Source organism: Lepidothrix coronata, unplaced genomic scaffold (assembly GCF_001604755.1).
Source record: "Lepidothrix coronata isolate B3197 unplaced genomic scaffold, Lepidothrix_coronata-1.0 Scaffold9, whole genome shotgun sequence".
Lineage (NCBI taxonomy): Eukaryota > Metazoa > Chordata > Aves > Passeriformes > Pipridae > Lepidothrix > Lepidothrix coronata.
The window spans coordinates 10081732-10108532 of NW_016690189.1; the positions used below are offsets into that span (position 1 = coordinate 10081732).

Sequence of the window (26801 nt, forward strand, 5' to 3'; positions counted from 1 at the left end):
AACCTGTTCAATAATAAGGATGCAATACAAGTAACTTGTACCAGCTGGTACATCACTCTTTAAATACCACCATGTGAAAATTTACTTTATTTGGGACTTAATGAGCCTTTGGATACTTACACTGAGGATGAGTAGATATGGTTGCTATTAAAATAGGAAAATGTTTTCAGAAAAAAATGTGACGTCAAGTCTAAATGCAAATATTTCAGCATGGAAGAAACTTTTAGGGAGGGGCCTATCACAAGACATGATATTTTTCCCCACCCTACTACCTCACAGATATCTTTGGTGGTTATTCACATCTTTATAGCTAAGGAAGAAGAGAAAGGAACAGGGAAGAAACCAGAAAGAACAAAAGGGTGAAGATGCATTAAACTGAAGCCCATGAAGCTGGGATTCCCCAAAACAGGACTAAAGTGGGGTCACCCCAAGTTTATGCACACAAACTCTGAAGTACCTACAGGACTTCAGTACAGCAACACCACATACCACTCTCATACCGCTTCTCGGAAGTCAGTTTGGGCAGCTGCCTCTTTGAAGTGCTTGCACACTAACACGTGCAGCATGAGCTACACGTGGGAGCAGGGGGAATTACAAATCTGTATGCAGTTGCAGGGCTGTGATCTCACTGGGGTCACAGACATGTGGCAAGACAGCACACACACAACTGAAGTGCTGCAAATGATGAATACAGGCTTTTGGGAAGCACAAGTCAAGAGAGAAAGGAGGGCAAGATCAGTGGAAACTGAGCTCAACCTTGGGATGGCTTATCAGCCAGCTGAGTGCTTACAGGTTGGGATTAAAGGACAGACCAACAAGGATGATGATTTGATGGATTTCTGCTCCAGACCATCTGATTAGAAAGATGATGAGGCCCTTTTCACACAACTGAAAGAAGTATGATGTTCACAGACTCTGGTCTTCGTTAGGAACTTCAGGCACACCACCATCTACTGCAGGGACAACACACCAAGACAAGCAATCCATGCGATTTCTGAAAGTGCATTGATGACCACCTCCTAACACAGGTAATCAAGGAGCCAAAGAGAGCACAAAAAAAGAAAGAACTGGTCAGGGATATGAAGGTCAGGGGCAGCCTTGGCTGCAGTTACCATGACATGATGGAGTTCAGGATTCTGAGGTGAAGGAATGAGACAAATGACAGCCCAGACCTTCAAGAGAGCAGCCTCTGATCTCCTGAAAGAATATGCGATATAAACATGGACAGAAGCAGAGTTCAGGAGAGCTGGGTGAAGAATTGCCTCCAAGCCAAAGAATGGAAAAGCAGGAAGTCTAGAAAATGTTCAAGGAGGCCCATGTGGATGAACTAGGAGCTGTACAACACGTGGAAGCGGCATCAGGTTACCCAAAAAGAATATGGTGGATGGTGGTTAGGAAAGCCTACCTGGAGTTCAGTCTAATAAGAAGCATTACAGGTGTATCACAAGCAAAAGGAAGAGCAGTGAAAGCTTGGACTTGCTGCTGAATGGACGGGGGACCTGGTGAAAAACAACGTGGGGAAGGCTGAGACAGTCAATGCCTTCTTTGGTGACGCTTGCCTTCAAGATTCCCAGGCCTTGAAAACTTTGGCAGTCTTCCCCTCAGCAGAAGAGCATTAACTTAGGAAACATTTGATCTGTTGATCAGACATCCACCAGTCCCTAGAAACAAGTGCTGAGAGATGTCAAGTGCTGGCCAATGTCATGAGGAGGCCAGTCTGAATTATCTTTGAAAGGAAATGTTTCTGAGGACTGGAAGAAAGCGAACATTATTGCTATCTTCAAGAAGGAGGATAAAAAGAACAACAGACCGGTCAGCCTCACCTCAAAGAAGGTAATGGAAGAAGGTAAAGAGGGCAACAGACCAAATAATCCTGGAAACCATTTCAAAATACACTAGTGACAGGCAGGTAATTGGAAGTACACGTGCATGGCTTTATGAAGAAGTCATCCCTGGGGAACTTTTACAGCCTTCCACTATGAGACAAGTGGCTTGATGGATAGATAGGGTAGAGCATTGTTTACCTCAGCTTTAGCAAGACTTTCTCCACTTTCTTGTCACGTGCTTTGTAACATGTATCTTGTCTCTTCTAAATTTTTTAGATTTATACTAGAAATTATTTGTAAGAAATGCTTCTTTGGAAATTGCTAACATTTGTTTAATGACATTTCTTAACAAAAGGACAAAAACCTCTACCACACTAGGATTCTTGTTTAGCAAAATAAAAAGAAAAACACTGCTCAGTTATGGATGTAAAATAATAGACTTGTTTATGTGAAAAAATCTAGCAGATGGACTCTTGCAAATATGCAGTTAGTGAATTCTCAATATGACATACTGCCTTCCTCTGTCAACACACAATTCTTTTCATGTCAGAAATGTGTAAACACCATTTTGCTGACCAAACAGAACAGTGAAAAGTGTGTGGCCTCAAACAGCTCATTCACAGAAATTAAATTGGTTCCCAGGTTGTTGCTTTTGTTGTTTGTTTTTGCATACAGAAGGAAATAAAAAGGTGTGCATTTCAAATGCTTTAAGCATTATTATCCAAGCTGAATATATACAGACAAACACAATTTTTTTTAGTATTCAAGCAAGACAGTTACATTCAGAGGTAATGCACAAAATGTTCACTTTCATACCTGCTTTGTGAAATGGATAATAGTCCACTGTTAAATAGCTGAAGGAAAGCTGCATGGCCCCTCCTGTAACACGTCTATTTGGGTCTGTAAAATAAAGCAATGACTGACTCTGCAGGTTGCAGTTAGCATGCTAGTTCTCAATTGCTGCAATCCTTTAAACACTCAACAGCTACTTCTTCCTCCCCTTTACTGTCTCTCCTTACAACCTCATTATCTTCCCTCAAAATTTTCGTTCAGCTAGTCTTCACTGATTTCTAAAGATCAACTCACAGAACTCTGTGCTCAGGCACTACTAGCAAATTGCGTATTGTTCTAAATGTTATTAAAAAGACAACATGTTCAACACGTATCACTGTGGTTTTTCTGAAACAAAACTTTTTACACTGAATACGACTATGATCAGTCATTTGAAGTCAACATTTACATTAAAGAATACTGTAAATATAATATATTTTTTTTGACAAATATTGCAGTGAAGAGATCTTCTGAGAGTCTTCTGTTCTGATTTTTCCACTGTTCAATTTAAGCATCATGGCCAGAAATAAAGGACCAATAAAGAGACCTCACTAGGAATGATAAATTCCAACTGTAGTGGATAAACAGCTTGTAAGGAAGTAAGTCTCTAGCCAGTGAACCTTATGCTCTGCTGCTCTGCAAGTGCCTTCCCTAATCAAGGAAACATTTGCTAAAACTTCAGTTTTTCACACTCTTCTTCAGCAGACCTTGTATGTTTCCATAATTTTTTCAGTAACTAGCCAGTTCCTTGGATATACACCAGTATGTCACTCTCTTCTGATGACTTTTAAAACACATGAAAGAAGTGTCATTTGCCTTCAGTTTTTCTGATTCTAAATATGGCTACATGCAATAGCCTTTTGTTAAAAAAACCCACAACATATCAAATTTACAGACAAAATTTTAAGGTCATGGGACACTTGTTCTATTCTTTCCATGTCCTGCAGACCATACCAAATTGTCTAAATTAGTAACACAAAGAGGACTGCTCTTTTATTAGTCTGTATTTATATGAGTATTACAGAAGTAGATTGTATAGTGACCCTTTCAAGCCATGGTAACGTTGCCACTGCATTCTTCATAACCCAGTTAACTTAAAAGAAAAAAACCCCAGCAGTAACAATCAGACTGAGAGGATCAGTTTCTAGAAGACAGAAAAAACACAGAAGCTACTAGCGCTCTTAGCACAGTTACTGCATTTATTCTAAAATAATTACATTCAATAATGACAAATTGTCCTGGTAGAGCCATCTAGATAATTTTACATGTGTCCACAGACACTGGAGACAATTCTGACTATTCCACTAAAATAAAGACTCTTGATTAACATTACTGTATTCCTCAAAATGTCTTCTAAAGATGATTATAATTTGCCATTTTTTTCACAACATCAAGTCACTTTTGGCTTGTGTGTTTAGGTATGATTCTTAAAAAAAAAAATTACCTTTTTCTTTAGAATGGATATCATCACATATATGTAGGTCCAAATGGGAAATTACTAAGTGATGAGAAGTTTCCTTAACATCAAAATCATTAAATAATTTTACTATTGCATCATTTTGATCAGACGCTGCTGTTGTCTGGTGCATTTTCACCTGTTGAGAGCTGGGTGCAGGGGCAGAGCTCTGAAAAAATATTTAGTTGTATCAATTTATGATGGTTATAATTTCTTTCAAGCATAAGTATCCAGTTACTTATACAAAACAAGCCTTTGAAATAAGGAAAAATCTGCATGATGTACATTCACCTTGGATCATTACTGAGGTTTAAGTGTACTGTTTTAGAATAAAGCTAAGTTGAACTAATGGGTGTGCATCATAAAGAGGAAGTGCCAGTGCATCCCCATTCTCCCTGTCCTCCCTACTTCCTTACACATCTGTCACTTGCAGCACTGGTATTTTTCTAACTTTTGTTGCAAGCTGTTCAGGGAACTAAACCAAGAGTGGGCTCCCTTCTGCTACTTTAGCTCCTCAAACTAAATCACAATAGGATCAAACATAAGTTGGTACCAGTACCAGAGAACTGGCAAGTACAGGGCACTGAAGCATTGGAACCTCCCTGCTCAAGAACAGCTAACCATTAGATTGCTGTGGCTAAACCATCAAACCACATTGTAAGGCATTGGGACCATCACAAGAACTGAACTCTCCATTACAGTACATAACTGACGGTAATCAGTCTTAGTAATAAATCATGTTTTATTTTTATAGCAGTGTCTTTGACCAGTGTATTTGTCCTGCTTCTTCACAGACAAGAAATGCCTCCCCTCAACACTCACAAAGCCCAGTTGGTCTAGTCTGCTGCATTTGCTGAAGACCACCAAGGTTTATATGCAGCATCAGTAGCACGGATATGCCAGCAGAAATATGTTTAAAGTAGAATCATTTTTCGCTATATATTCCAACGAGAGCTGCATGAGAGTAAGCTCTTACCAAAAGCTAATTTTTCAGTACCATGAGAACAAACTGGACAAGAAATTTAAATAATTATAGTAAGCATATCTACCCACACACTAAGGTTACCTTAGTGTGTCTTAATTATTTAAATTCATAACCAGAAAATATTCAGAGAACATTCATTCTTAATTATTTAAATTCATAACCAGAAAATATTCAGAGAACAAATTTACTAAATGGTTAAACAAGGGTTAAGTAAATACAGAAATCTAAATACTCTGTACATGAATAAAGAAAGAAAATATTTTTTTATTTTCTGCAACTAAAATCAATACGCAAAATCTTGTAAAATAATTTTATACTACGATTCATTCCCAGGGTAATTCAAGATGTATAGCTGAATGAAAATTAGTAACTGAACATTCTCTAAAATAAATTACCACTTGATAATGATATAGTGAGACACTCAATTCTCATACCTGGGCTGTTTCAGAAGCCAAGCTTTTCCTCTGTTCCGTTGATTTCTCTATAGCTTCACTAAGAGATTTGGCATACTGCACCATGGCTTTCAATTGGGAATCAGTCAAAACCCACAGCAAATCATCCAGAATCAGAACCAGTTTGGATGCCACTACATTACAATCTTTTAACTGTAGAATAAAAATTTAAAGAAGTTGAATGGGCTCATTAAGTACTTAAGTTTCTTATATACATGGGGGGGGAAAAAAGCAGAATGCAAAAAGCAATAACATTTTTTAATTTAAATTGTATTGCTCTCATTAACTAAGAATTACCTAAGACACAGTATATTTATGCCTCACTTTATGTGTTTGGCATGCACTGGATATTAAACTGCTGCATTTCTCTAAATATAAGCAATGTAAATATTACCTGAATCTAGAGAGGTAAAACAACGGGCATCATCATAAACAAAGTTCTGCAGAGCAAACAGTTTCATTGGTAGGACCTGTACAAGGTCTTCATTTTCAAAATCTGCCTGCAGTATTTCTCATAAACTCTACAGTCTTACCAATCATATGTTATTAAAAATTTAGTTCAGGGAATTCTACATTTTGTACAGTCTAAATTTAAAACCTTTACAATGTGTGTGTATGCATTAAGGGCATGAGTTACAAATTAATTAATAAAATAATAAAAGATTTCAAACTTTTCAAGTTTACCCTTCTTTTAAGCGTGACCCTAATTTTGGATTGGTTCGTAATGAGTCGAACTGGAGCACTCATGATTTCATGCTTAGAACTCTGGATTGCATCAGCTTCTATTCTGATCATCTGCCAGTTGATTTCTTTAAAAGTCAAAACCTTTAGAGAGAGAAAAAGAGAAAGAAACGATCTTCATGCAATGTGATGGTTTACTTGCACCTAACCATGTGCATGTATATATCTGTATATATATATACACAAACTCACATGAGCTATATGAACAGAATAAATACAAGTCACTTGTTATTCCACTTACAGGTGTTGGGAAGCAAAGCCCTGACCCTTTCTCACTACCTCCAAAATGTCACAGAAACGTTTAGCTACTTCCAAGCAGGCCAAGGTAACAAGTAGCATTTAAAATATTCGGAAGAAAATACAGGTCACAACTATCGCATACTAGGCTGCCTTTGGGAGAGGAAAAAAAGACTGTGTAGTTTAGTTTCAAAATGTTAAATCATAGTATATAGAAAAAGAGCAGGGAGGGAAGCAAAGCTACAGGATGGGAGAGGGTTTTTTGGAGTGTTTTATTTCAATTAAAAGAGAAACTTAAACATTGAGCACACTGCATGCCATGTAGATTCCCACAAGCTTTGAATCTACTACATGGATTTCTAGAAGACACAGCAAACAAATGTAAGATTAATGATAGAAGAGCAGCAAGTACAGCTGGACACTGAAAATCAAACAGGGAAAAAACAGTGACTGTCCAGCAGCAACATGATGGAGAATATCAAATGAACAGGAGGACATCAATAGGAAGAAACAGTAATTCTAGTCCTTCCTACATGGTTTGGATGAGGGGATCGAGTTTACCCTCAGTAAGTTTGCAGACAACACAAAGCTGGTACGGAGTGTTGATTTGCTGGAGGGTAGGAAGGCTCTGAAGAGGGATATGGACAGGCTGGATTGATGGGCCAAGGAAAACTTTATGAGGCTCAAAAAGGCCAAGTGCCAGTCCTGCACTTGGGTCACAACAACCCCAGGCAGCGCTATAGGCTGTGGGAAGAGTGACTGTCCAGTTCGGGGCCCCTCACTTCGAGTCAGACATTGAGGTGCTGGAGCAGGTCCAGAGAAGGGCAACAGAGCTGGTGAAGGGTCTGGAGCACAAGTCTTATGAGGAGCAGCTGAGGGAGCTGAGGGTGTTTAACCTGGAGAAAAGGAGGCTCGGGGAGACCTTATCACTCTTTACAACTACCTGAAAGGAGGCTGTATCAAGGTGGGAATCAGCCTCTTCTCCCAGGTACCTAGTGACAGGATGAGAGGACAGAGCTTCCAGCTGCACCAGGGGACGTTCAGGTTGGACATCAGGAAGAATTTTTTCACTAAAAGGGTGGTTAAGCATTGGAATAGGCTGCCCAGGGAAGTGGTGGAGTCACCATCCCTGGAGAAGTTCAGGAAATGACTGGACATGGCATTTAATACTACGGACTAGTGGGCATGGTGGTGTTTGGTGAAAAGTTTGACTCAGTCTTGGCGGTCTTTTCCAACCTTAGTGATTCTGTGATAACTCTCTGAAGAAAAAAAGATCAGCCATAAGAAAAGCACAAGAAGGAAGAGTTTGTTTGGTATGCGTCTTATTTTTCATCAGCCATTCTTTTCTTGTTAATTTGAAAATCTTAAGGCATACGTCCTGAGAATATAAGCAGAGACTTAAGTAAAAAATTCCCAATATATCTGGGAAGGAGACACACACAATCAAGTGAGCAAGATGGAAAGGCCCAGTGCAAAGTATCCTGAAACACTATTTGAAGAAAAGCAGAGTACCTACCCTTCTCATACAGGAGATGCAGTGTGATTGAAAGCTTCTAGAAAAATTCTAAGGAAATTCCTTTTCACATTAAGAGTATAGCTACAGTGCAAAGCTACAGCACAAGTTATCTTCGTAGTACAGCACTTCATTTGTTTTTTCACCTTCTCATGTAATTTACTGCTAACAAATCATTCACTGTAATTTCTAAGAATTTATGTTTACAGAATTCATTGCCCTAAAAGGAACATTCCCCAGGGAAAGCTCTGTTGTGTATGGGGCAACTGTTCGGAACCAAATTCTTCCTAAAAAGCAAAAAATATGCCAATTCAAAATTCCATCTGGTCAAACTTTAATTCTTCCTCTTTAGACTTCATTAACACAAACAGCTGAGCTATAGGAAAGGCAAACTGTTAGAAAAACACTTTTCAACTTCTTATTTTTGTGATATTTTTAACTGATATTGTCTTGGGCTTTCTTTTGCTATATAAAAACAACTACCAGACTTCTTGACTCTGAGTAAACTCTATTTCTTCTGGAATAATCATCTCTAAATAGGCAATCATGGGCAAAACTTAAAACACCCTTTTATCCAAGGCCAGATGTATGATGCTAAAGAAAGTCTCTCTGAACACAGTATTTAGAATCAACCTTGCACTCAGCATACATTTTACTTTGGTTACCTGGGAGAAAGCCAGGTAACCAATGGTGTACATCACTCTCAGACTTCCACATTAAATTCTCCCAGACAGTAGAAATGTATGCACTTTACTGCTATTACTTTTTTGCATACATATGATTTAGCTATTCCAAGAAAATTATTTAATTCTTGCACAAGAACTTACCAAAATTCATTTCAAACTGCTTTAGGAAACAAAATCCTCACCAGGCAAACCTTCACAAGCAAATAACCAGTTGAGTCTTTAAAAATAATAAAATAATACCAATACCAATAATAATAATAATAATAAAACCCAGCACAACACCTTATCCTTCCACATTTAATATACTATTCTTTTTTCTTTCAGTACTTTTCAAGTCTGGCCCAGTTTGAATTTTAAAATAGTCATGAACTCGGGGAACGTAAGAGCGACACAACAGTACACCTGCTTTCCTCGGCCTTTGTTCTTCCCTAAGCATCCACTTCGGTCACTGCTAGAAACATGACATTTGATCTGACTCACATCCACCATTTTTACATCTTTGGCTTCCTAGAGGACAGCTGAAACTATTGAGCACAGAATGCCTCCATTTCTAGTAATGGCATGTTTCCTACACTGTATAAGGCTGCAATTCAACTTACTCCTTTATGACAAAAACAAGGGAAAAAAGTTAGTAAAAGGTGTTCTTTACCTCTCCGCGCTGAGTTTCTTGTATTCTGGTAAATCTGAGGTCAGCATGTTCCCAGTTTGCATTTACACTATATATTCTCAGCTGGGAAAGTTCAAATGAGGCATTAAAGGCTTTTGCACCAATCCTTATTATAATGGAGTTCACAGAAACTGAAATGCCTTCTACCACTTTTTCAGCAAAGCCATATTCACTAAAAAGTGAAATGCCAACATATTAAATACATACCCAGGGAAAGGGACCAAAATTAAGCATATTAAACATGTGAAATAAATAATGAAACAGATGTTAAAATAAATTAAGTTCCTAGCGTATTCTCCAGTGAGCAATTTTTACTCAATATACTTGATCTAGTTTGTAATAATTTCCACCCTATGATCCTAATCTCTACATAGTGATTAGAGAACATATACTTGACTAAGATCAATCTACACGAAGTATAACAGTTAATGCGATCCTTCTATGTTAAATATTTTATACATACATATAAATGTATAAAAATATATATAATACCTATATAAGAATAGCAGTCTACAGCATTATGTAGAAATTTTACTCTTTATGTATACATAAGGAGTAATTGACAGCAAATTAATTACTTGACAATTCCAGTCTGGTTAGTATTTATCTCTATAAGTCAAGTTGTTCCATCCATTAAAAATAATACCTTTCATATATTCAAAATAGTATAAAGTATTTGCTTTGTTTCATTCTATAAAACAGTAGTGGTTATGCTCTTACAGCAAATCACATGCATTCCAGCATTAAAAAAGATAAAGCAGTTGCAAGTACTTTTTTAAAGAAAATCTTATATGTTCTGAATGTTTTAGATTAGTGAATGGAAAATTATATTTTAAATATTATTTTAACATCTAAAATTTTTCGCCTTTTGTTGTTTTGGGTTCTTTTCCGCTTGTTTTAAAAGTACAGTTTGTGTGGTTTGTCATTCCTTCTCCTTTTCATAACTTGCATTCTACACAGAATCTCTATGGCAATGGTTTTCAAGCTATACCCCAGGAGACACAGAGGTCCATGGACTACTTCTACACATTACACAGAAGTTAAAACAAGAAAAGCAATTGTATCACCACATTCATTTCTCTGTATATGGGTCACTGTGACCACTGAAAAATGTTTTGTGTCCATATAAAGGAAATGACTGGGGGTGTGGCGAGATGGAAATCACTGATGTAATGCTATATTGTCCTAGCAAATTACTTGAGTTTTGGGATATACAGTGTGCATGAAATCTCTCAGTAAGATTTGGCCAATACAATAAAGGAAAGAGAACTTGAAAACACCACACTAACAAATAACCCTTAAAACTGCTTTTTAGACAAAATAAATAAAAAATAAAAAATTTTAAAAGCCACATCAACATTATATATGTTTTCTAAAAAGGCTGAAGGCAAGATATTGTTAATTTTAAAAAAACTTAACAATTACACTTGGTAAATATCTGATACAGCAGTTGCCCCTACATGAAACATGCCTAGGAAGCTCCATACCTAGTTCACACATTCTCTAGGCTTGGGTCTGGATAGTTGCATTAACACTAAACCACTACATGCACAAGTACTAAAATAAAATTTTGCAGAGATGGACATGGCAAGCTGGAACCCTATATACTTCTGCAAATTTGCAGTTGATCAAACTGTTTTATAGTAATCCGTTTTTTTTTGACCGATCACATGTAGGTATCATCACTGACCTCTGTCCAGATGCAGTTGCTATAGGAGAGGGTCCATTAGGGGCACGTGGCTCTTCACATGTGCTCATTTCCATTATGACTTTATCCAAGGACTTGAAAAACAAAACAAAACAAAAAAAATTGGACATCTAAGAGGTAACAAAGTAAATAGACAACATATGAAGAATAGAAATTGAAACAAAAAAAAAATCACTTGAGAATTTTTTCTGAAATATACATAAAACATTTCTTACCATGTTGTTTTTTCCATAAACTTTTGTAATGTACCAGAATTATCTTTTTTAACTTTTTTCATGTTTTTTAATTTTGTGAATTCTAGCAGACATCTCCAGACAAATAGTGTATCACAAAATTCTTGATCCCTGAGTATTATTTATCCATCACACTCATTTTCAAAAAATTGCATTTCAAAATGGACTTTATTGTAGTCATCTGAGTTTTCTTTCCATATGGCTGTGTTTATAGTGGGATACTTATACTTCCTGAGTTTCCTGAATGGTTCAGTAAGTTCAGAAAATTTTAACAGAAAATATTTGAAACTAGTCCACTGAAATTCATGACAGTCCACGAAGTTTTGTGCTGCATCTCTGAAATAAAACCTGAATAGAATACACACTCACGTATATATATATGAATCTTCAGTACATCTAGTAAAACAAGTAATTTCTAAACAGATATATTGTAGTATAATTTGCAACACGTTATATTGTAGTAAAATTGTATTCTATTTTTGCATTCTTTGTACTTGAAGAGTAGCTGTTACAAATGGAGCTGACAATTAAGGGAATGAGACATCTAAATCCTGCTTTAACTAAAGGCCCTATTTAAGTAGCAGAACCATAACATGCATATTAACAGAGGTTGAACAGAATGGGAACAAACCAAATGCAAAACCATATTCCTAGCAATTGAATTAATACAAGAATCTCCAAACTTATATTGCAATATTTGTGACCTAAATTTACTATTACAACCTGGGAAGGCTCGTAGGTTAAAGCTTATAGTCCTGAAATTTTGTCCCATTGGATGCCCATTCAAAACACAGCAGTTAAGATTATGTCCCTGTCTAATTCTACTTTCTACTACCCCTTCTGAATTCCTGCATTTATGCTCTTAGGTCAGACAAAACATAATAAAAACCTTTGTCCTCAGTTTTAGATTTTTCATGATTCAATCTGCCCTAGCTACTAGACTTTATTATTATATTGGGTTAATTGTGCCTGTCTTCATAATCTGCTTGCTTCACAAACATTTTCCTGTACTATTCTTATCCATGAAAACCTAACTACAATTAAAAATCCTAAACTCTCTAGTCTGGATTTACTTATACTTCACTATATTTTGATGGTTAAAGGGAAGCATTAGCTGTTAAAAGTAAATGTGGACATTTTAAAATTATTTTCTCAGTTGTCTCAATGATTATCTTGCCTCACAAAACAATAACAGAGGAAAAAACAAGAAAAACCTAATCCCATAGTTTGAGGATGGGGGGGAAACCAAGATTTCTCCTGTTATCCTAACATTGTTGGGTGTTTGACCATTCTTTTTAAGGTTTTAAGAATTTCCTTCACTATGTGACTAGTGTAAAGAGCAGTAGGAAGGACAGTGATTCAAGGAGTTCGCAGACTATAAATAAGAGGTAACGAAGATGCAGATATATGACTTTTCTCACTGGTAACTACTGTACTTTGATAGAGCAAAAACTTCTGCATAGCATCCTCAGAGCCCAGATCACTCCTCTAAAGTATCTTGTTCATCAATTATATAAAACCAGAAATTGATTATTACAAAGATAACAGTATGTGCCACTATGTTAACAGACAGATTCTCACAAAGGGCAACTCAGCTCAATGAAAGGACCTTTGGCTAAACACGTGGGTTCTAGTCACCTCCTAAGCTATGCAAACAGAGGATGCTATTCCAACTTAATTAAACTCCCAGTAGCAAAAATATGCCCCCATGCCCCCACAAATTAGTGGACGTTCAGTGATGTAATGAAGGGCTGAAGTTTGACACTTAGGCCACTGAATTCACTTTCCTTTAGAAATCAAGAGGTGTTGTATATTCTACCATTGAAGAATGAAATGAACTTTTGTTACCAATTTAATGAACTTGTTCAAGGAAACCTTTAGGTAAAAAAGGTTACCCTGAAAATTATGTTAGCCTCAAAGATTTCTAATTTAAGTTCAACAGGAACAAAGGAAACGATGCCTTGCTACCACAGATCAAAGTGTGTAATCTTTAAGAATAGCACAGCTTAAACCGATTTCCTAATTTGGCAGTTGCATCATAGAGCCAAGAGGTGGAATCATCCCACCTCGGCATTACCAGATTAAGTTCTGGGTGTCAAGAAGAAGCAGTACAGACATTAGTACATTACAACTGGGTCACCAGCAAATGCTGCAAATATTTAAAACAACACGTCTTTTCTAAATCTGATTCAGAACTAAGGAATTACAAGCACATTCAGAAATCCACTGCAAGACTGGGAAGCATGACAGTTAAGGGAATATTCACTCTTAAGCAAATACAGCTAAGGAAGTTTAGTCATCATCAAGTAAAGTACTTCAAATGCTACAAAATTCTTAGTGTACTTAAAGAACAAAATTAAAGAAATGCAATAATTACCGTTACTTATAATTGTTGTTGAGTTCTATTTACACATTTTCATCCTATTTATATCCAGGCTGAATCCTAAGGTGTTACAGAAGCCCTGTAAATGCTATCTGTATCAAACCTGCTGAGGCTGAGAACATCAGGTAGAGTACAGATGTAGAATAAAGAAGTCCTTAGAAAAGACAGCTCCAACAGACAGGCAGGAACTTTTAAAAGGGATTAACTGGACAAATAACTACCCTTCAGGTGAACCCAAATTAACATGTAATGACTGAAAACTTGACAGAAGTAGCTAAGGGTCAAATATTATAGTGACGGCATCCAAGCCACAGATTAAGAAAACAAACATACCAAGAAAACATAAAGGCATTTTGTCTTGATCTGCTGCTACCCAGAGGACATTAAGTAAAGGCCTACTGATGTTTTAATTATTTCTAGCATCAAGTCAAGAGAACTATATAAATATTTAAGATTCTGCTACACACGGTATATTTAGAAGTTATTTCAGAACTCACCAAAGAGATGGGATGTGTTTTCAATTTTGTCCATGGTATCTGCAAGAGAAAACAGTATTCTAAAGCAAAGTAAATATTTAAAATACAGTAAAATTAAGCATTTGTTTAGAATGCATTTTATGTATAAAAATTATATTTCTAACTTTTGAACTTGGAATAATATTACTTTCAAAATATCAAGTCTATCTGAAAATACCATATAGTAACTCTACACACATGCTAGGTCTTAAAAAACCCAGAACTTCCAAATCTACTTATCACTGATCAGAAAAACAGAGGAACAAAATAGAATCTGTCTCTTTAATACTGGTTGTCAAGTATCACAAAAAGCAGCACTTTGTTACTCATTCTGTTCTTTCAAAGGAAGGAAATTCCACATTCCCTTTATTGACCTTCAGCTAATTGGGTGCCTGCAACAAGGTACCAAGTTCACTACCTTGAGAAAAATCAGGACAATGTCCCACCAGGCGTAAACAAAAAAAAACCCCACAATAACAACAAAACAAAACAAACCCAAACAAAACAAAACAAACAAAAAAAAACCCCACACCACAAAAAAGCCACAAACAAACTTCTCCAAAAGACTGAGGAGGTGTCAATGTTTGACCACACTGTAACTTCTGTCAAGAACAAGCCACCGCTTAGTTTCTTACTCCCACATCAGTAAAATGTGGGAGGTAATGATATACATTGTTTCAATTATTAGCAGCCACACTGACCAAAAAGCAATGTCTACTAGCTTTAGAGTGTTTCCACATTTCCCAAAGACCAGAATCCCTCAGAAAGGTATTTTTGGAAATGAGAACACAACACAAGGGAAGGAAAGCAATAAGCAGAGAGGAGCAAAGAAAGAACACAGAAAAAAGAGAGGAGTAAATATGATACATTAATTACCAAGGACAAATACAAGCTTTTACCTCTACCTGGTTTTCAGAACATGCAAGAATAAATTCTACTCAGAAATAAAAAATAATAATTAAAAAAATGCTGCTTATTTTCATCATTTCCATATGTATTTCATATCATCACGTGAGAAACAAAAATTAGTACAAAATTATTGCTGGTAACATCTTTGTCTTTAAAATTTTATCAAGCACTTCTCACAATTTTCTATTAATACAAAGTTGCTTGAAAGTTTACAGAGACAGAAGGAAAAGAAACATTTGGTGAAATACCATTCCAGTAAAATAAAATACTCACCCTAATGGATGCTTTATTGCAAAACACCTTGTTTATAGCCAGCCATGTTGGAAGATCCAGCATATTCTGAAGTACCTCTTGATCCAGCTCTAAATTGGTCAGCTGACCTTCCCCCTTTAATGTGCTCAAGTTGATCTTGTCAGGGGACAGATTTTTGGTGAACCTAAAAACAAAGACACACCTTAAGTAAACACATATAAAGCAATCAAAGCTGTCCTATCTGTCGGTGACAACTTAAAGCAGAGGTCTGGAGCTGAGGAAATCATCTTAGATGCAATCGTTCTTAAATACAATTTCATCCTAAAAAGAAAATGGTATGATGGAAATTATTTGTTCCTCTAAATTTTTTCATCTCGTTAACTCAATTTACAAATACATAAGCAAAAATATATTACGAGATATCTTCTAATTTTTGCATCATCCACAATAACAAATCCTTGATTCAAATTATTGAACTACTTATTTTAAGCTATATAAGGTAAAATTGCATCTATTTCAGTCTTCTTTCATTTTTCAAAAGGAGAAAAAAATCCAAAACCTCTGCAACTCACTGTCATAAACAGTACCTTTCTACATACATTTAGTTAAAATCTTAAAAAGTTTTATTTACAATATTAATTAGGTTTACTCATAGATTTTAATGACATAAATTAGAAGTACACATACACATACATAGCAGCATGAGGTACATAAAATATTGGGTGAAAACCTGAAAGTTCAATGATATCCACGGGCTAAAAAATGTGACTATTTAAAGGAGTACATATGCAATAAATTTCATTCAGTATGATTTGCTGATACAATAGAACAATCTATGTGACTGTTTCAAATGGTTCACATCTTTGTGAGACCATGTGACAGAACCCATAAAACTCTACCCTAAAACCAACAGCTGCAGCATTTTATCTACCACAGGGTAAGAACAGGATATACTTAACCACACTTTTAATCTGCCATGGAAAATTGTTTCTGCTCACGAATTGAGTCTAATTTTACAAGATTAGGTAACAGAAAATACTACGATTGGCATTATGTTTTGTGACTTTTCCCATCGGAATCTTCCGGTGCTGCCATTCTGCAGTCAGAGACATTAGAATGTCCCATTAGTAACCGCAAAATATAAAGCTTCCTATCTCAGAAATCATTGAGAAGTCTCATATGACTCAGCTCATTCAAATTTCTAGAAGAAAAAAGCAGCCATTGTGTGTTCACAGTTGCATGATAGTATCTCTCATTCTTGACTTTCTAGATGAGAGTCAACATAAGAATTACAAATTGGTGTTATTTTATAGTCACATTTATAGAGCAAATGCCAAAACATTCTGCCATTACATACACACATATACATACAAGTCTGCTAAGACTCATGTTCTGTGAAAGAAGTCCCCCTCAGAGTTCCCTGTTGCTCTGCCATATCAGAAATGCCACTCAGCATGGAGAGAGATCTAAGCGTTACCTTGGTCCCAAATGCAGACACAGCACAGTGGAACACAGAGGATCTACAGGAACAGGTTTTCAAACTTCACAGCAAGAAAGACACCAAAATACCATTAAGGAAGAAAGTGCAAAGCCAGTTCTGAGCTACTTCCAATATCCTTCAATCAGACAAAATATGAGCCAGTCTCTCCCAACAGGGAACAGAAGAACAGGGAAAGAAATTTCAAAAAGGACCATCGCTTTTCTATATATATTTTTTAAAAAATTCTTCCAAGAGGGTTGCTTTGAATTTATTTCGTCTCCTGCAGTCAGCAAAAGTAAAAATGCTCAAAGTGCTGCTTCATTCAGAACAGACCGACATAAGAGGATCTCCACCTATTAAGACTGTACCCTTCACGTCAAGAGCCGCAGAAACAAACTCTCAACAGGTGAGCTGTGAGAAGCTATTTCAGGCATAGGGACCTCTAGCAGGTCTCTTCATTCCACTTCCACAGCTGGAATGCTACTGATGAGCGGATGCTGAGGAGACTGTGGTGTTTCCCCAAAACCCATAGTAACTTCATAATACACGACAACCACATCTGCTTTATCCATCTGCTTTGTCCAGAGCCAATTTTCCACTGAGGATGCCAACACTTTACTCATCTGTGCCAATTGTCTGCTCCTTCTAAATTCATCTGTTCCACAGAACATACTCTTGTTTGTCTGTTGGATAATTTCAGCTCTTTAGAATTGTTTCATACTGCTTGATATAGTAGGAAAACCTTTTACTTTTATACAGTGGCCTTTGACAGAAAAAAAACCCCAAACAAAACAGAAGTTGGTCTATTTGTTGCAAACACAAGGCAACCATACCTGTTAGTTAGACTTTGTAAGAATTCTGATCTTTGTGCATAAAACTGAAAGCACAGCCAGATGACAAGTACAACAGTGTTTTGAATTAAAAATTTAACAAGTCCTTAGGGCAACCACTAGTCTTCAAATGGTACTGCTCCAGGACCCCATGGTACACCAGACCAGGACATGCTCCACTGAGCCAATGTGCTTTGACTTTTTCTTCTGGTGTGCTTCACATTCAGCTAACAGACTCAGGGAGATGTACCACAGACACACTGCTGTGAGTCAACTGCAAGTTCCAGTGAACTTGCCATGAGCTGGAATAATCATCACTGTTACCCATTGAAATTGTTACTCAGATAAAATCTGCAATTTAATATTTTAATATTATTAACTCCTAATTTTTTTATTAAATTAAATGTTAATATTATTCTAAATATTATGGTGTTGGAGACTTTTTCAAATATTTATTGTTAAGCAAAATCTAAGGAGGAGGCTTTGGAGGTTGGCAAGCTATCTCTGTATCTAAAGAACTACTGTGTCTCTTACTACTGTAACCTACAATGCTTAACTGCTTAAACTTGGAGAACTTATTAGGCTATCATATTTACCATACAATTTTTATGTAAAGCAGAGAGGTGATTCCCATAAAGTTAGTGTAGAATCATATAATTCTGAATATAAAGTAATTAGAAATCTTTGGTTGTGTCATGATGTTTCACAATTAGAAGTCCTTGATTGGGCAAAACCATTTAAAAATTTTTTACAAGCTTTTCATGTAACTACTCAGAACTAAAAATGTCACCAACTTCATGACATGCACAAACTCTTCTCTCCGACCAGGCACACCCAAACAGCTTCCACACAGCTTGCCATTTGTTTTTTACCCTGGTGTTCATTCCTTAGAATGAGTTAATTACTCCTCAAAAACTGGGTCAAGCTGGGAGCAGAGGCCTTGACAACACAGCCATTTATTTCCCTGCACAACATCCCATGAACTTGTCACTGATGCTTCTTTTCTAGGGAACAGACTAAGTATTAATATCCACTACTCAGTACAAAAAGTGAATAAAGCAGAACAGAGAAAAGTAAAAGGCAAGGGCAAGAAAAAAGGAAATAAAGGCCATGGTTGAGTTCACCAAAGCTTTCCATCACTCTGTTTTGCTGTGTCAGTAAGACATCACTGTTACTGAGGCAATACCCACTTGGTTTGCTAATACCATAAAATATCCTTAGCAAAACCGTTTTCATAAATAGAGCTTCAATTTCACAAACCACCCTTCCTTTCTCAAAACATATTTGAGGTTTGAATTACTGTGGGATAGCATGAACTTCAAATACCGTTTTCATACTGCATTCTGTAAGTAGAATAGTGCTGCAGATATTTCACTCTAAATGCAACAACCCAGAAATAGGAAGTTACAAATATAACCAGCAGCCTGACATAGCTCCCTTGAGTACATACACACACATGCACTAATTATTACTATGCAGTTATAGATAGATGGTTCAACTTCAATTTACAAAGTACAGACTAAGAGTTTAGTGAAAAGTGTAAAAGACTGCACAGTAAGAGCAGAGTATTAAGAATCATAGAGCAAAATGTTACAATCATTATATTTTGTCAAGACCACAACAGTTCTTTTAATTCTTTTCCTTCTAAAATAACTAAAAATCTACATAGAAGATTCATTTTTTTTGCCTGAAGTATTTATTTTCTAAAGGCTTGTTTGTGACACTACAGGCTTAGAGCTCTGAACAGAGCACTCCACCATGCCTGCAGAGAAGACAGCCAAGAAGTGAAAACAGAAACAAAAATCAACCAAGAATGAGTAGAGAAGACAGGGGGAAACAATTCCCTGAAGTCACAAGCTTATGGGTTGTATAATGAAGGCCACAGACCACAGGAAGCTTACAGCAGCGCTCCATAAAGGTATGGAGTGAATACCAGATGCCTTGTCAAGTTTAACAACAGAAACTTCAACCTCTGGATTTATAAGAAAAATAAGACAAGTTTGGATCACATTTGGACACAGGAATCTCAGCTGTTTTGCAAATCTCCTGAACATGCAATTGCTTACCCCAGCTCTACCATGTGTCTTCCCTGCTTTTTAAATAAAATTCCCTCAACTATATGATCCTACATGTGTGCTCTAATCATGACAGACTATTAAATCATAATATGCCACATGTTTTTCTCATCTCCTTGTTATGAACTCAAACTGCTTAAAAAAATGTATGATTGAAAACAACAGGCTCTGAAAAAGGGAAACATGACCTACCAAGCACTGGCAACTGTATCAATAACAAAACAACAGAAATGGAACACACAAAGATAACTGGCTTCATTTATTTTACTGTCTCACCTGGATGAATCATGCTATTAGATCACTAAGGAACAGTATATGATTTCTGAAGCAAGAAAAATGGTCTTTTTCAACCTAGTTTCACAGGAAGATATTTGCTTCCCATGACTCCAGGTAACAGAGAGAAGGAGGCCTACTATCACTCTGCTCGCTGCACCACTTCAAATTTTAAGATTTCAAGTTTAAGTAGAAGAGGAACAAAACTAAGTCTTTGTCAAATTTGCCACAGAAACAAAGCATTGGGATCAACAGTGTGTACTGTTATAAGCAAGTTCCTCTCATCCAGTGTAACACCACAAACCAAAGCTGATTTTCAATAAATCTAAATCCCTCCCAGCTTTAAATAAGAAAATGAAAAGTTACAGCAAATAGCATGCTGCAGGCAACATAACAATTTCCTCTCTCATATTTTCTCTCCTGTAGCCAAAAGAAATATCAGTGTCTCAGGGAAAAAAATACCACCTGCACATTGTGAGTTCAGGAGTATTGCTATACTTTTTCCCATGGTAGCACTTCATCATTCAAGTCCCAAGTACCAAGATCCTTAGACCTATTTAGAAGGCAGCAAGTTTTATATGAGAAAAAGACAGACTCCCCAGATTAAAATACAGCTCTATGTACCAGTAACATTACATACAATGACATTCAGAAGAGTTCTTGGTAGCATCCCTTCTTGATCCAAGTATGACAGGACAGAAAGGGTGAGATCCACTACAGCCACGCAGAATTAAAGATTTGGCTGCCACTAAATAAATGGCAGACTGGCTAGACAGTCTTTACAGATGCAACATATGCTTGACCTGTATTTAAAACGTAAGGCACTAACAAAAATTTTGCAAGGACATGATAGACCAGGGAAAAAAAACCCAAACAAATTTAAAAAAACAAACTTCTGTAAAAGATGTCTATTTTAATCCTTAAGACAGAAGAAATAAGATTAGAATCAGGCAACTGATATTTTCCCTTGGTATTTTAAAATATTTCAACCAAAAAGCATCATAAAAGATGCTATAAAAATAACAAAACAGTAAAGGCTTAACGTTAGTATTTGTCAGAAGACTGCAAGAGCAACATTATCTCACACCTCACTGTCCAAAGGATATGCAGAAAGCCAAAGGCTCTGAATATATTTAGTAATGCCCTAGAAAAAGTTGGTGAAGTACCAGAAACCTTTGAGTGAATCCTGGCTGTCCTAGGGATGTTCTAATTTTTATGAAGTGCATTAAAGTAGTATTTCCCCCAGCAAAAAAACATTAGCTGTGCTGTATCTAAGTTTTGGAATAAAAAACTTTTAGCTCCACAGGTTGAGTTAAGTAGCATAAAAGTTACATTCATCAAGTCCCCAGAAAACTGTCCTTCTGAGGAACACAAGACAGCAGCAAATGGCTTTGCAGCAACAGCTGACTCATCGCTGACGCAAGATACTGAACATCCAAAGATATAATTCATGGAAACTACTGGGTTCCAAGTGAAAGGTACATTTTTAGGCAATAAAGCTGGAAGATAAGAGACAATTGATGAAAAACTGCCTGAGATACATAAAGTATCTGAGTACTTCTATGTATAAAAAAAATGAATGGTAAGTAGTACTAAATATCACCACAAAATATGATGGCACGTCCCCATCTTGGACACTATTTCTGTTTCTTAAAATATTAATATTTAGAAATAAAAATTACAATTTTTACTATAAAAATTAGCAATTGATGGGGGTTTTTTAGCACAAAGAGTTAATTGGATGCTCATTTACGTTAATATAAGAACACATGAAACTAATGAGAACACTTTGAACGCAAGCAAAAAGAAACTAATTGCAGAACATTGTAATGCCCATGAAAACATCAGGACAGAATACAGTACCAAAATCAAAAGCTCAAAAGAATTTTAAAAAAAATTAAAACTTAAGGCACTTGGGGTAGGGTTTGTGGGGAGAGGCATCACCTTTTATGTTTACAATATAGTAGGATTAATTAGACACACTCTGACACATAAACGCTTAAGTTCTTTATTTATGAATATACATTAAGTTGAAAATAAACACTTGTGAGGATAAATTTTATTATTTTTGGACAAAAAGTCCTCCCACAAACAGTGGCACTCTCACTTTCTGCACCAGGAAGAGAGCATTGCCACAGCAGCACTGTAAAATCTCACCACAGTGTGAGCCAGTGAGTGAGCAGTACGCAAGGCAAGAGTGGACACAACTCCGGTGGTGTGAGAGGCCATCCTCCAGCCCGTATCCAGAAGTCGTGTGTATCAGCCATGTTGTGTCCTACATGGATTCCCAAATACCATGCCATTTTCTCCCAAGAAGCCCTGTCAGAAGATGAACTGCAAGGACTACCCTTCCCTCATTCTGCAAGCTACAGGGAGTCACAGGGGACTCCTAAGTGACAATACCAACTGCAGAAATGCACCTCCACCAGACCTTTCAAGTACACCCCTCACCATCTATGATACCCAACTGGCACCCTCTTATAACCTCCAACATCAGTTTGTACAAGAGAAGGGTATCACCCCTTTACCCAAATGCACACAAATGCATGTATGCTCTGTTTAATCACACCTTGAACTTCTGCAGCATTGTCAGGTGTGTATTTGTTGGCTGAGTGCAAGATGGAGAACCCTCCTTGGCCTGTTGGATGCCCAGCATGGAGAGGATCTGCATCATTTGCTACAAAGCACCTTGTGAAGGTGCTCACAGCCCAACCCTCTGTAGCAGGACAGGGCATTCCCCTGTTCACACACCCAGCCTGGACCTACTACTCTCATCTGGCCATGAGTTATTGCACAACAAACAAGTACAAAACACTACCTACACCCCTGCAGATTCAGGTGGGACTTTTAAGGCTACTATACAGAACCTAAACCATCTAACACTCATCAGGCTTTTTGAGTTATCATAGTCTAAAGATAGGTCTTCCTTTCCAGGAAAATTACTTATTAGGACCCTGGCTCAACAACCAACCCATACTTGTGTAACACCTCTGGTGCAGTTTCACACACACCCCCCTTATCTCTCCCATCCTAGGAGGTGGAGGGCTGAATAGTACATCTGTTTGCTGACACTTTCCAAGTAATTGCTTCCATTTCATCACAACACAGAAGGACTTCAGCATGGACTTCTACTCCAGGTGACTTCCTAAAGGCATCTTAGTACACTCCTACTTTCTCAAATACTGACATCCCTACCAAGTCTCTTGACAGTATATAAAGCTTCCCCTAGTTAATCTTGTAATAACACATATAGGAAGTTATTTTCTTCCTATTTGGAAAACCTGTATTGCTTGCCTTTTGGGTACAGGCAGAACTGAGACAGCTGCTGTCATCAATGATTATTATCTAATTATGTGTCATGCAGCAGATCTGCACAGACACGGCCAAGCCCTGTGCATAAATGAAGAGCTTGCACTGCATGAATGATAATCATCTTGCAAGCAAAATATTGCTCAAGCAATTTATCTTTCATTTATGATGTATCCTCACACAGACCAGTATTAGCTTTTGTATTCCATGAGTCTTTTCACATCAAGCGTAGAAATGGTCAATATGACCAAACCCAAAGAACTTTTTTCAAATGTGTCAATCCTATACGTGTCAGGCCTTAATGATATGTTGAGGACAAGAAAACATAAAATCCTTAATATATTAAACCACATGTGGCAACGTATATGCAACTTGCACACTGCAGGCAGGGAAAAACCACTTCACATTTTGAGAATTTGCTAATACTTGATAATTATTAAATTCCACTTAAAATACAACATTCTGTAACTAATGCAAAGAAAAGCCATTTGATAAAAAATAATTTTAGAAATTTAAAATCAAGAAATAATGATACAGAGTAAAAGCATGACAACATCTGCCTTTTGGAAACTGCATCCTTTATTTATGTGACATTAGGAGGTATCTTTTTTAATGCTAACTGATCAGATCTCACACGAAAATAAGATCTTTTGATAGGACATTAGCTATAAGAACTATTTTAATTTTAAAAAATGAAATAAAATCAGCTGTTTTCTTTTGTAAACTAGGTAAAAAGCTGACCGATCCTTCAAATATATCATTACAGAGGTAATAAACATTGAGTTATGAAAAGGAATTAAGTAGATACAGATGATAAACATCAAATGTCAAATAGCCTAAAGATACTGAGAAACACCTAGATTACATTTAGAAAATACACATTAAGGTATTTTTATGATGGGATGGCTGATTTACTTCATAAATCAGTTTTGCAAAGTTAGTTTAGGACTTATAAAAACCCCAAAGAAATCAGAATACATAGCTGCATGGCAAACAATTACTTTTTGCAGAACTGTAAGTTACAAAAAGAAGGGAAAATCCAAGTAATATTTTACAGAGCTCATTTCACTCCCAAATTTATATAAATGCATACCACCTCTTACATTTACTCTACAAAGGTGGGAGAGGGGAAGTTACCTGAGGGCAAGGTATTCAGACATAAGGCCCCTACTCCTGGTGAAAGTAAGTGGTCAGTTGCCATGGCTTCTGAGAAGCTTCTGGTACTCATTTTGGTAGTAAGGATATTCACAGCAAACCAATCTCCACCAGAGCCATCTGGGATCGCTGCAGGGAATGGGACACAGGGAACACACAAGGGATCAAGTTCAAAGGGAAAAAGGAGTGATACAATAATGTAAGAGAGTTTTAGCTGAAGATAACTACAGTTACAACAGTTTGTTACACATCATGACATTACAGAACTCAAAAGGAAACAGACCTATGTAAAATACTAAATTCCCATAAGAATATCCCTTGCTGTTTGATACTGCAATACTGCAGCCCCATTAAATGAACAGCTTATGGAGAAAATTGTAACTATGTAGAAAAGAGCTATATAATATAACCAAGTGGTTTCAGAGGTATATTTTCAGTAAGTATATTTGGAAGATGAGAAGGAAGATAGCCCAGAGATGCAGCATAAGAGGGTTTTATTTTATTTTTAAATGGGATGCAACTTTTCAGTTTTGTTTTGCCTATCCTAAGATTTCTCATCCCACATTATTTGTTCCTATTCACAGTGTCTCAACCTCAGCTATACAAAATTCACACTAAGAAACCTCATCTTGCAGGGACTTCTGGATTTGTTTTTGTATTTGGGGTGGCGCTACAAAAACCTGCACACATCTGACATTCTGATTTTGCAGGCTACGAAATTTTAGCAAATATGTTTCTCAAAAAAAAAAGTTTTCTGTTAACTGTCTTCACTTTGAAGAGATGTCTCAGCCTAAATATAATTAATTCCAACACTTTTGGGTGCAATAAAATCCAAGCATTTGGACAGTGCCCTTGGTAGGCAGTTTTCTGGGATACTTGAACAGCATTTAAGAGATTTATCACTAAAGTGAATTACAGACACTTAGCTACAAATTATTATTTTTCTCAGGTTTCCAGATCTCCAGCAACGGGAGAAACTACAACATGAAAACTGCCCTAGAAGTAAGCAACCACATAACTTTCACATTCCTGAGTAGCTGTATCCCAAGGTTGCTTCTTAACAGAAGCAGCAAACAACTCTGAGGAAAAAAAAGCTCTGGTAATCTCAAGCTATATGGTATAGCTGCATGGCAGACCTGCCACGAAATCCATGCTGGGGACATGCTTCCTACAGCAAGGCTCATACATCCACCCAGGGGAGGCTGGAAAAGCCACAGCCTCAGCTGAAGCTCTTTCCTCTCCTGTTTTTTCTCATGAAAAAAAGGGACAAAGAAAAGATCTGAATCCTGGTTAGCACCAGCTCCACAAAGGTACACAGAACTCCCACATAAATTCCTGGATTGAGAAACCCGGGTTGCCTCGCAAGAAGCCAAACCTGAGATATGTTAAGCAGTTACTTGTTAGCAGTTATTCTCGTGATTTGCAAAAAATCTGTGAAGTAAATCACTTTGTGTAGGCCTTTATAATTCCATTAATGTTTCACCAGAAATTATCTAATCTCCTCTATCCAACCTGCTTGTAGGAAAAAAAAAGCAAAAAATAAAACAAGACACTTTAACAAGCACATCTCACTCTGCAAGTTTAGTACATAATTTTATCTTCCTTTGATATTAAAAAAACCAAAAACAAAACCCAAAAACAAACGCACCAAGGCTTTGGCAGGAGAAATAACACATTTCAACAAAATGTAACTGTGGCCTTTGTTTTGATTCTTACATACTCAATAATCACTTGAACTTAAGAGACAATTTTATTCCTCACAGGCTTATTCAAATATCTTTTTTTTCCCTGAGAATGCTTCATACTACCATGTCAGCTACTTGAATACAGTGATCTTCAACATTATTTTTGATGTGAAACTTATTTCCCACTAAAACTATTCTGAGAATTGTTTAAAAAAAATGATTACAGACATGTAAAATGCTGCTGATTAATTCCGTTGATTGTGCAAATGCACTAATTTGTATTACGTGTACACAGGAGTTGTCCAACTTCAACAAAGCTTCAGCAGAACTTTAGTTGTACAAATACAATGTCTGTAGACTCAGCATCCAGATTTATAATACATTTGCAAAAATAATCTAAAACAAACTGAAAAGTAGAAGTCAAATTCTGTCAAATACTGAAAGCTTGAGATCTATCTGAGATGTAACAAAAGATTCAGTATCAACTCTCAATAAATGTAATGATTAAGAATTCTACCAGAAAATACATTATTGCCTGTTTACCTCCAAAATACCTTCATAATTTCATAAAGCACCATGGCAATTTCAGTTTAGATCATG

The 26801-nt window shown here is 36.7% G+C and overlaps 1 protein-coding gene across 6 annotated transcripts in view; it reads right to left on the reverse strand.

The window, feature by feature from the left end:
• Positions 1–26801, reverse strand: part of UHRF1BP1L (UHRF1 binding protein 1 like) — a 58580-nt gene that overhangs the window by 26515 nt on the left and 5264 nt on the right. For 3 of the 6 annotated variants that reach the window (XM_017804285.1, XM_017804287.1, XM_017804290.1), the window contains exons 2-9: positions 15416–15578; positions 14216–14254; positions 11085–11176; positions 9377–9566; positions 6235–6375; positions 5533–5703; positions 4102–4282; positions 2643–2726 (exon numbers count right to left, since the gene is read on the reverse strand). In XM_017804285.1, coding sequence (XP_017659774.1) covers positions 2643–2726; positions 4102–4282; positions 5533–5703; positions 6235–6375; positions 9377–9566; positions 11085–11176; positions 14216–14254; positions 15416–15578 — 1061 coding nt within the window. Of the gene's footprint in view, positions 1–2642; positions 2727–4101; positions 4283–5532; positions 5704–6234; positions 6376–9376; positions 9567–11084; positions 11177–14215; positions 14275–15415; positions 15579–24498; positions 24646–26801 lie in introns of those variants that run through there. The other 3 variants (XM_017804286.1, XM_017804288.1, XM_017804289.1) reach the window with 3 other exon arrangements.